At 29.5% G+C, this 12,181-nt stretch overlaps 1 protein-coding gene across 1 annotated transcript in view; it reads right to left on the bottom strand.

The window, feature by feature from the left end:
- LOC142320144 (adenylate kinase isoenzyme 5) overlaps nucleotides 1-11,648 on the bottom strand; it is a 113,199-nt gene extending 101,551 nt beyond the window's left edge. Inside the window, exon 1 of the mRNA XM_075357825.1 lies at nucleotides 11,495-11,648. Coding sequence (XP_075213940.1) covers nucleotides 11,495-11,516 — 22 coding nt within the window. The 5' untranslated portion in view covers nucleotides 11,517-11,648. The remainder of the gene's footprint in view (nucleotides 1-11,494) is intronic.
- Between the last annotated feature and the right edge of the window lie 533 nt (nucleotides 11,649-12,181).

The following is a 12,181-nucleotide window of genomic DNA, read 5'->3' as shown; positions in this document are numbered from 1 at the left end:
TGTTGAAGTTTAGAGGTTTACTTCCTTAGATAAGGCATAAAAAACGTATTTGTTAACTTCTTCCAATTATTTTTAAAAGCAGATGCAGCCAGCGGAATAGAATATCTTTTAACATAAAATTATAGTAATGAAAACGTATAATTTAATAGTAATAAAAAAGAAAAAATGTGTGTACATCATTCTCTCTCTCTCTCTCTCTCTCTCTCTTCTATATATATATATATATATATACATTAGTAGTAAGGGTAATTATTTGGAGCACTTAAACTTTCTCTTAAAATAATTTTGACATCTTCACATCTTTTTCTTTCCACTTAGAATTTCCTTAAAATAATTTCAATAGACGGCAGCCCATTAAAAATCTTTACCTCATCATTGTAATAAAACAATCATTTATGGTTAATAAAATCATGTTTTTTTGAACACAGTTATTCAGAGATAACGTTTTAATATCATTTTGAGTGTATTTATATTCTAAAGCAAGAGGATTATCGTATTAATTCTTTAAAGAAGTATTATTAGTTTTAAAAATTTCTAGATAATGACCTTTATTTTTTTTAAATTCACGGTCAAAATTGTTGGTGTCTGTTGCTTAGGAATTAGCAGTGGTTACGTTATATAAAAATCCAACATCATCTGTAATTAATATGTTTTTTCTCGAATCAAAGATATCCAAATATCAGTAAATCAAGTTCCAGTATGTATATATTTTTTTTTTAATAAATTTTATTTTGTTTATTGATTAATCATCCGAGTTGGGACTTGTTGGTTGATAACATTCTATAATCTTTTCCATTTGTGTTTTATTATGATCTCATAATTCTTTAACAATTTTCAGACACTTTTTTCTAATAGCTAAAGCTTCTTTAGCTTGTTCTAAAGATGTATTTTTATTCTCGTACACCTTCTTTCCTAATAAAAATTCTTCTTTTTCTTCCTCTTCTTGTTTCCCTTTCTTTAAGCAAAAATTTTAGGTTCTACAAGCGTGGTCGCTTCTTGCACGTTGTAAATATTTAAGTTGCTGTTTATGTTTAATCTTTTTCTGTTTACAAATAGCATGCGTTTTTCTGTATCTATTAAACCTCTTTCTGCTAAATCTATATCGTCTGGTATAAATGTTAAACAAACTTTTAGATTTAAAAAAATATCTGTTCTACCGGATTTAATGTAATCTCTATGCAGAAGTTCTAGTTCCTTTTTAGGTTCAGTTAAATTTCTACCTAATCTATCGGTAAAAGATTAAAATTAAACACATTAATAACAAAATGGATTATTTTTTCTCTTTGTTATGCATTTTCTGGAAGCTTTATGTTGTAATCAACATTTTCACCTGTTTTACTGTTAACCCAATGCGCATATTTTAATATGTTCTTATAAATAATACAACAGCTACTTGTTAAAGAGTTGGAAATTTTTTCCACTGTTCTACAAGAGGCACAGAATAAAACGGAACATCTTTAAAATATTCTAGATTGTTCGATTGATCCCAGTCAGGCATGGCATTTTTCACACACGCTACAAGATATTTATCTTATCCTCTGCGGAAAAAAATGCTTAACTGCGGATCCGGAGATTAAACAAAATAAAAAAAAGATTGCTTCTTAAAACTTATACACAATCTCTTAAAGGATCTAACTAAACAGTAATATTTTACTTCAAAATCCTTGTTATAATTGCTTCCAAGTGTGTTATTCCACGTTTCTTGAATTTTTCATTTTTAAACGTTTCTCCTTCTCTTTTATCCGGACAGTGTAAGAAATTTACGATGTAGTTACCTAGCATTTTATTTACTCCAGCAGAAGTTAATTGACAAACAAACTTGTTATAAATCTTAGTTCTTTTGTTGGAATTATACCCCGGCCATTTAGTTTTGGCAATTGGACGCAGCTACGTAAATCGTAAAATTACCCCTTCCAAAATGAGGAGTACGCAAGCGTTTTCACCAAGGATAAAAACTTAGCTACAGAGACGGTACAGTCATAGTCACAATTATTGATAAAGAGCTTCTCCAGTTGCATTCACTATGCATTTTTTTATAGCCTGTGACGAAAAAGTTATGCTATTACTTTGACTAAAAAATAAAAATACTTTTCTGTAGACCTAGTAATAAATTACTTTTGTAATTACGAAGTAATGAAATTTAATTTCTTACCTTTTACATTACCCTACATCACATTTATATTTCTACTCTTAAAAGTGACAGTTTTAAAAAAAATGTACAACAATAAAATTATTAATTAAATTAAACGTTTTTATATTACACAGTGGTGGTGTTCAGTAATTTAAAAATTGATAATTTTATGAACAACCCACTTTTTTATAAAACGAATAGAGCCTACGTCGCTCAGTCGCTGTCAATGATCATTTCAACTCCCGACATTTATTCATTTTCATCCTCCGAATTAGTAGTATCGGATTCAGAATCATTATTCTCTTGCAATGTCAATTACGTTACCTAGCAGGCTTTCTGTTTGTATACAATCATTTTCAATTGTTATGACATGATTACATTTTGATTCTCATTGTTCTTTAGATATTATTTCTTCTCATAAACGAGCCACGTCATTAGTGTTAAAAGTAAAATTTCTGCTTCTAAGCCAAAATTTTAAATCGAACCAAATTAATTCAATCGGGTTCAGATCAGAGTGGTATGGCGGCAGTCTTAGCGCGGTGTGCTCTTTTTCTGCCAATAACTTATCTATTTAAAATGCCTTATGCCTGGGTTTTTGAAGTTGTACCAATTCATTTTTCAACATCTCTTGTGAATATGGTATTTTCATTTTTGTCAACCATTCTTTCGTTACAGCTTTTGTACACGATAATCTAGGAGCTTTGTTAATTTCTTTGTTATAATAAGAAGCATTATCCATTACAACAACACTTTTACGTGGTAAATTTGAAATTAATTTTTCCTTTAACCACCGTTCATAATTATCAAAATTCATATTATCGTGACAATCACCGGTGGTCTGATTTGATTTATATATTAACCAAGCATTTGGAACAAAGCAATTTACACTCCCTGCGTGGATTATAATTAGTCTCTGGCGTTTGATATAGGAGCAGTAAAACCTTCAGGTGAGTTGTCATGCCAGTTTTTTAGTTCGGTGTGGTTACTAAGTGTTTAAATTTCGTTAATGTAAATAATAGGTATATTTTCTCGGCGGTGTTGTAAATATTTAGGTCTATTTATCGGTGGTACGGTTGAGTTAAGTACTGTATGCGTTTTAATTGTGTTTCAATGAAAATTTTACGGTTTTTTTTTTTTGTTTTACCCAATTAAATTCCAGTTCTTTCAAAATTTTATTAAGACTAGTAGTTTACCCTCATTGAAAATTAATAAATTCTCCTAAAATTGGTAACAGATTTTTTAAAGTTCGTACAATCTATTGTTCAACGTAAAAATGATGTACTGCAGGTCTGATTACGCAGTCGAAGTCTTCAATGTTCGTTATTCGTTTCGGTACGTTGTGTTTTTTTAAATGGAGTATTAACAAATGTATTTATGCCCTTTTTCACCAGTTTTTTTTTACTCTTTTATTATTCTACAAATGGGATTATTTTGAAATACCAATGGATTGTGACGCGCGTTCACGAACTTTGTTACATATATTACAAATCTTCCAAAGTCTGCTACCTTCTTCATAAACTCATATACATTTGCCACTATCTCTCTAGCTTGACTACGAAGAGTTTCATAGAGTATGTTTAATTTTTTAGGGGGCATATCTTTCTTTCTTTCTTTTTCCTGTTTAGCCTCCGGTAACTACCGTTTAGATAATTCTTCAGAGGATGAATGAGGATGATATGTATGAGTGTAAATGAAGTGTTAGTCTTGTACATTCTCAGTTCGACCATTACTGAGATGTGTGGTTAATTGAAACCCAACCACCAAAGAACACCGATATCCACGATCTAGTATTCAAATCCATGTAAAAATATCTGGCTTTACTAGGACTTGAACGCTGTAACTCTCGACTTCCAAATCAGCTGATTTGGGAAGACGCGTTAACCACTAGACCAACCCGGTGGGTTAGGGGGCATATCTACAACTTGATATAAATAGAAAACATTTATGTTATAAAATACACAATACAAAATATACAATATAAATACCCAATATAAACACAGTTACACGGTAATTCGCGTCTCACTTTCTGTGCTGACTGTACAAGTACTGACGTTGACAGAACGAACCCAGCTGCAAAATGAAATGCGCACGTGCTGCTATTGCTAGCCTCTAAAGAACGCCTTAAAGCAAACTGTCCGTAGCCTTGTGCCGAGAGTCTGTCTAAAATCGAGTTGCCAAAAACGAACGGCCGGGGTATACCAATTGTTAAGCAATTTAGTCCTACAGTGTTGTAATTTTTAACAATTGTTGTTAACGGGTGTAGTTATCGAACTTATCCCTAACCGTGGAAAAATTGTAATTTTCATTTAAAAATGTTTCCATTTTTTTTTCATTAAACATCCCTGTAAAATCCCGAGTAACATTCGAATCCAAAAGAATATAATTCTCTTCAAATTTTATATAAAATTCTAGGTAAATATTCTAAAAGTTGTACTATTATAATGTCTGCAAGTTTGTGTATAATTATTATAAATTCGTCTTTGCATCAGTCGAAAATAATATCCAGTTCTTTTTTAAAATGTGTTTTAATTTTATAAGGTCTTGGTTGCAGAAAAATTTTAGGTTTTTTAGCCTTGATCCTATGTCCTGCTAACTTCAACTTGGAGAAGTGACCAGGTAAATACATGTTACAAGATCTACAAACTTCTTTTTCAACCATTAATATTCCGTTTTCATGAACGCCATCTTTAGCCTCTAAAATTTTTAAGATCATTTTATTGTCGAAAAAAATTGTTTATGATAGTTGTAAGTATAGTTTATACCCGCTATATCTGTGACAAGATGTTCCATATTTTCTGTTAATTATTCTAACATTATTACTCTTTTTAAAGCCATTCCAAATAAATCTTTTATTTTTGTTTCTCGTTATTTTTACTACTTTTTGTTCATTCATATTTTTATTTCTTTAGTATAATAAAACATTTCTTTAACACTTCTATCTATTTTCCAACTACTTTCTCTTGTTTTTCCTCAGTTTGCATTCTAACTACTTCTTCCTTCCACTTATTTTTACTCTGTTTGTGTTGTTAGTATTATTAGATTTCTGTGATTAATTATTTAAGTAGTTGAAAACTAGTAGTTCATTTCAAACGTCAGGGCCATGTTTACTAATTTTAGGTATGGAATTTTATAATACACTGTTGGACGATAGACTCGAAGAAACAAACTTGACACCACTAAATGATAATATAGTACAGATGACGTACAATTTGAAAGATCACCTTATAGAAGTTAAGGAAACTAATAATATGTTTATCTGCTTTCACTTTACTTAATGCAAGATTGAGATCGTACTATATGTTGGATAGAATTATGAGAATATAGTTTACTATGGATACACATTCAGTTTTATATATTGATGTAGACAAAAGTACAATAGAGATCGGATGTGTGCTTGGTGAATACAGATGAATTAGGAGGTGACGCTAATTTATAATTGAATTTGTTTCAACCAGCCCAAACAGTTACATTTATACACCTTTAAAAGGTAAGTGTGTAAATAAAATAAAAGGGTTTACTTTGAACTATACAGATTCAGAAGTGTTAGGTATTAATGTTACGCGTAAAATGGTTGAAAGAAAAAATCAGATCTGTAGCTTGTGATCAAATAACAAGAGAAGTAAAGATAAAACACCTTGTAATTAAAAAGATGACAAAGAAGTTTCAGTTTCATTATGATGAAAGAATGATACTATAAGAAAAAGATGGAATAATTGATTGATACCTTACCTTGGGGATACTAAAATGTAATATGTATAGTTTAGTTACATTGATAATGTAAAGGGTTTAATGGGCTGAGATCCACTGAAATTATTTAAGAAAATTCAGAGTAAAAAGAAAAATATGTGGGCACTAAAGTCAAAAATATTTTAAGAGAAAGTTTAGGTTGTTACTCCACCCTTACTCTTGTAAGGGTGGAGTTTTTTGTCTTCAGTCAAATAATGACTGAAGACAAAAAAAAAATCGCTTTCACTTATAGTCTTACAGTAACTTAGCGAACCATTTGTTGTTTTCATGTACTGGATTTACTTGTAACGTCACCGTAATTGCATCGAACCTAAACTAGAAATTCGCTACTTCAAGACCTCCTCGCGGAATACTCTCGCTGACTAACATCTCACAGACTGACGTCGTAACGTCTCGCTTAGACTAATTCGCAGAACTCACATAGCAGACTTCATCTCGCAAATTTAAACTGAACTGATTTTTAACTGGCGGCCTTCCCCGGAGTATTTATTCTCCTATTTTCTTTCCTGCCGGACCGGACCCATCTCGAAACGTGAGAATGATCGACCGAGCCCTCACATTTTCCTATGAAATTCCAAACCTTGGATCTTCTCACGGTACAAAAATTTGTTTATTATGTATCAGTGGGCAGTATTATGAAGGATCATTATTAAACGGACCTGTTACCTTTACTAAAAGAGTTTCTTTAGCCCCTTTCTGGATTCCTCTCATTATTGTATTTTCTACTTCGTTCTTCTTAACTGGCAGGAATCCGTTGCTCAGGTTCGCTAAACCGATCTTGTTACAGTATGTATGTATGTACTCGTATATGAGGTGTATGTTTGTGTGTGTGTGTGTGTGTGTGTGTGCGCGCGCGCGGGGGGATTGGGGGTGTACGTCCAAATTGGTGTACTGTTCTAGAAACGTTACATGTCCTGGAAAACTATTTGCAGAGCACAATTTAATATTGATTGTATGTATTCCTGATGACATTCATTTTTTTACCATTATATTATTTGTACGTCAAATAATTATTAAAAATTCTATTTAAAAAAAAAATAAAGAAGTTGTTCAGAGGAAGCCGAAAACGATCTATATTCTGTGTGTCAAAATTATTTCAAAATTATTTTATTTTGATATAGAGTAAGTATTTGTTAACTTGTAGTATTATTTAAAGCTTACAATTTTTTGCTTGATCTTTCTGGGATAGTTATAGCATTGAGAAGATATTTTCATTCTATCTTATATTTTATATTATTCTTCTATGAACACACTGTAAATGATTTATCAGTTATATCTTCAAAACAGTGTAATTTATTATTTTAATAAAAACCTACATATTGCACTTTTCTATTGATTGTGGATTATTAATTATTAAACTTCGAAAAGGCTTGTAATGTTTAAAGATGTTACATGTCCAAACATCGTTACTCAAGCATACGGAAATAAACCGAAATTTATACAGAATGTCACGGCAGGATTCTGCTAAACTTCATACGTGTATTTTTCTAATTAAAATAATGAAAAAGTTCATATAAACATGGGTTCGAAAACACTTGGTTAGCGAGTTTCGGCTAGTGAAAGATTTCGCCCCGATTTCTACTCCTTCGCTGAAATTCTGGGAAGATAAATTAAGGGGCGAATTTAGTGGTTTCTAATGATTTTTGACCTGAAAAATTAAAAAAAAAAATGGGTTCCAGAACTGTATCTCCATTATTTTCTACGAAATAGGATGTAATAAAAACACCGAGTTGAAAAACACAATTTTAGCTTTTGCGTAAAATAATTTTGTTAAATTTTCAATAAACAAAAAACTTATTGATTAAATCGATAAAAAATTTAATTCTGAGAAATCTGATGTAAATTATCTACCAACAACATCTCACGACTAAAATTTAGTTGTACTTTCATGGAAACAATAACAGAATAATTACGCTAATACGTATTTGTCTGGCTATAGTATTAGCCTGATAATATAGTATAGTATTTGAAGTCATGAATATTTTAAAAGATTTTGAAGTAAGATTTCATACTTTATAAATATTCATTTTGTGAGTGTGTGCATATTTTATTTTTAATTTACATATTTTGATTTTTGTCTGTGCCAAATATATATATATATATATATATATATATTTGACAAAAATCATAAATATTATATTATATTAATTTTATTAATTTAATATTATATATTAAATATGTATATATACACACACAATGAATATTTTATAAAGTATGAAATCTTACTTCAAAATTTTTATGATTTTTATCTATGTCAATTATATATATATATTTGGTACAGACAAAATCATAAATATTTATCCAAACAAAAAATAATAATAAAACTTCTAAGCTAAGGCAAAAATATTCATGCCATATCATAGTCTACAGCAGACGCAAAAACTTTGGCTCCGATAGTCAAGTTCTTTCAAACCAAACATAATTAAATTTTCTTAAGGATTGAGATTATTTAAAACAGATTTTTAATAATAATAATAGACCTAAATTAGAATATAATTGATTAAGTGGTAAAATTTTATGTATGAGTATTATTAAATAACCATATTTAAAAATTTTAATTCATATCATTTATAGTCTTTTATCCAATTTTCTAGTTACAATGATATCAAAATGTAAAACAGGCCTATTATAATCAGTTTCTTAGGAATAGTATCAACTTGTAGCCGATGCATTTAAATTGTCTAATGGTAATTAAAAAAATTCTTGGAGTTTTATAATATCAAAAAAAAAAAAGATCTCACTTAAAGACATATATTATTATCCTGGGCTTTAAAATCAAGCATATTTTTAATAAGTAATTATTTATGTTAAGCTACCTGATAGTTAACATTTTAAATTCATTAAAGTCTACTTCAATCTGGTATCGTCTTTATTTTTTTCTGTTTAGCCTCCAGAACCATCGTAAGGTATTACTTCAGAGGATGATATGTATGAATGTAAATGATGTGTTGTCTTGTACAGTCTCAGGTCCACCATTTCTGAGATGTGTGGTCAATTGAAACCCAACCACCAAAGAACACCGGTATCCATATAGTATTCAAATTCGTATAAAAGTTTACTTTACCTTTCCTAGGATTTGAATCTTAGAACTCTCGACTTCGAAATCAGCTGATTTGCCAGGATAGTTCACCATTAGACCAACCCGGTGGGTTAATCGGGTATCATCTGTGTTTATCTAAAGAAACTCATACTGTACATTTCTGGATTTTAAAATTGTTCTGCATGTGTGAATATTTTTAACGTATGCTTTCAAAAATGGTCTATGATACTTCTTAAGTAACCGCTCAACTGTGAAACACTAAAAAAAAGGTTTAGCAAATACCCTTACACTAAAACTATCTATTTTTCAGTTATGAGAACATTACTTGGAGTGGATTGTAGGCCGCTTTTAAAATTAGCCTCAAGTGATTAGTCCATAATTTAATAATTATTATCCAGGAGCGTAATAAAGGATTTTTATATTTTGTTTGTTATTATTTATATTTATTCTATAAAATTTTAAAATCAAATATTTAAGTTTAGATCCAAAGGTAATCTAAGTGATAATTTTAAATTTGGATTTACTATAATTTCCAAATATTTAATTCTGTCTAAGCTTTCAATCATATAGGCATTTTATACATACATGTTTATAAATAATATTTATAAACATTTAAATAATATTTATAGACATTTTATTACAAATAATATATCCTCAAAATCTCTATTTTGATCACATAACGTTTCTTTTAAGAAATCTTAAACTGATTTTATCTGAAAAAAATAGATATTTCCGGGACCACAAGTATTTATGGAATTGGTTCTTCCATTCTCTTCCGGGATAATTCACTGCGAATAATTCTTTTGGAATGATGAAAACCGGTACATTTAGTAAATAGTAAAGCTTGAAGGTTACCCAAATAAAACAACAGATAGAATTGTCAACCACCTCTTTTTATAGAAGTCGGTAATAAAACTTTCTCTAAATTAGTACTCCGGTTTTTAAGTCTATTCGTACAAAATTTAATATATAAGTTAATTAATAAACTAAATCTACGAAAATTGTATATTTTTATTACCTTTTGGTTTTTAAAGGAGATAACGGATTTAAATAAAAAGAAAAACAATAACAAAAATAATTATCGTATTATTTTTTACTAGTGTTTTCAATAATACAAGAATACTTATTAATCAGTACGTTGTTATTATTTTTATTCAGAATTTTAAGCTGTTACACTTTAAAGTATAACCTACCTAAGTGACATTCGTTTAATCAGAAGCAGTAGAAATAAGATATATGCAACGGCAATATTACAGCAATAATAGTATAACAAATATCGATTTACTGTTTTTATGTAGAAATTACCAATAAAAAAGAAGGTATTTTGACTGCCATAGCTGTTTACTCACTGCAAACTGTTATTATTTTTCTTAATTTAATAAAAAACCGTTTTTTTAATGAATTCCGCTTTAACAAAATATTATGGATTAAATAAAGAATATTACATAATACAGACATTAACTATTTCCAGCTTTTATTATAATTTTTTATAAATTTATGTACGTATTCACATGCTAATATATTAATATGATATTTATATATATGTAAGACTTAGTTGAGATACACTTAGCGTTTTATAGTATCTAAAAAAAAGATTTCACGTAAATATATATATATATTATTATTATTATTATTATTATTATTATTCTAGGTTTTAAAATCAAGCAGATTTTTAATAACTAATTTTTATTTTAAGCTACCTGATAGTTAAAATTTTAAATTCATTGATGTGTACAGTTTTTGCTATATGTGTTTGTAATATTACTAATTGCATTTTTTAATCTTTTAAGTTATACAAATAATATGACTTTTTTTGGTGTTTTTAAATATATATTAACATAAACTGGAACAAAACAATGAAAATAACAGTTAGTAGGTAGAAAGGTGCTCTATAGAGAGAGAGAGAGAGAGAGTGCGAGGGTGAGAGCGGGAGAGAGAGCACCTTTCTTCACTTTTCATCTTTTTTTGTGTATATATATATATATATATATATATATATAATATGTTACATATACATAATATTCACCTGCTTATACAGGTTGTGTTAATTTTTTTTTAATGAAAATTTAAAAAAAGTACTTGTTACCGATAGACATATATTCCCAGTATCTACACAAAAATGCTTATTTCATAAACCTCTGTTTGGTTTTATGACTTTATTCTCTATACATTTTAAATCCATTTTTAATTCGGATTTTTTAAATTCAAAAAGAAGCCGCAAAATGAAAATTATTCGTTCGTTACAGTATACATATTCTTTATATTCGGCAACTTAATGTTTATTTTTTTTACATTCAAGCCATATAGGAATAAATCTAATGTAGGTAGTGGAAATTTGGGGAAGATGAAATGTTAGATGACTTCATGCGTATATGCTATGAAATATTTTACAAGGTTAGGGATATTTATTTGTAATAAATAATCATTTGTAAAAAAAGTCAAATTTTTTATAATTATTTCGTAATATTAAATCATCACTTTGTTAAAACTTTCACGATTTATGGTGTAAAAGAAGTGTGTTACATTTGAGTAAAAGAAATCTTCAAACCCAATTGAAAAATTAAATCTCTCTTTACCTGTATCCAGACAAATGCCCATAGTCCGCCAGGGCTCGGCAGTCGAGGCACTATAAAGCCTATCCGGGATCACCTCCGTTCCACATTGCCCTAAGGATGAATCTTTAAACACGGTCGGAAGGTACAGGAGAAACGGTTTGAACTTCCACCTGATTTTCATTCAACTGACCGATACCCACAACCTGTTGTTTTGTATAATTGTTTGTTGCGTGTCCTTAGCCCGGTAAGCATGTCTGCGCAGACACACTGCCGTCCGTCCTTGGGGCGTCCTGTGGATGCGATCGTCGCCTAGACGACGTGGCCCTCACGCACGCGTATCACAACCGATCAAGCAAATGATTTTTACTACCATTCGATTGTTCATTATCGGTTAAGGTAGTATATCAAACCTATCACAATGTCTAATACGTTGCACCCGACTAATATTACAACTTTTCTTTACACTTTCGCCCACGCGTACGCGCGCACGCTTACATACAAACATACATATTTTTATAGGTAAATACATTCTTAAAATATGTAAGTTTATCTATATTTTAATTCAATTGCTTATGAAAAATACAGGTACTTCACGACGTGAAAGATAAAAATCCATTATATAAAAAACGATTTTGAATTTTAATAAATTAAAACTTATTTTAAAAAACCGGTTAAGAAATATACTTCAATAGCTGTCACAAGCTATTA

Source organism: Lycorma delicatula, chromosome 2, assembly GCF_047948215.1.
Source record: "Lycorma delicatula isolate Av1 chromosome 2, ASM4794821v1, whole genome shotgun sequence".
Taxonomy (NCBI): domain Eukaryota; kingdom Metazoa; phylum Arthropoda; class Insecta; order Hemiptera; family Fulgoridae; genus Lycorma; species Lycorma delicatula.
Note: the sequence above shows the minus strand (reverse complement) of the source record. Positions and strands in the feature narration are given on the sequence as shown.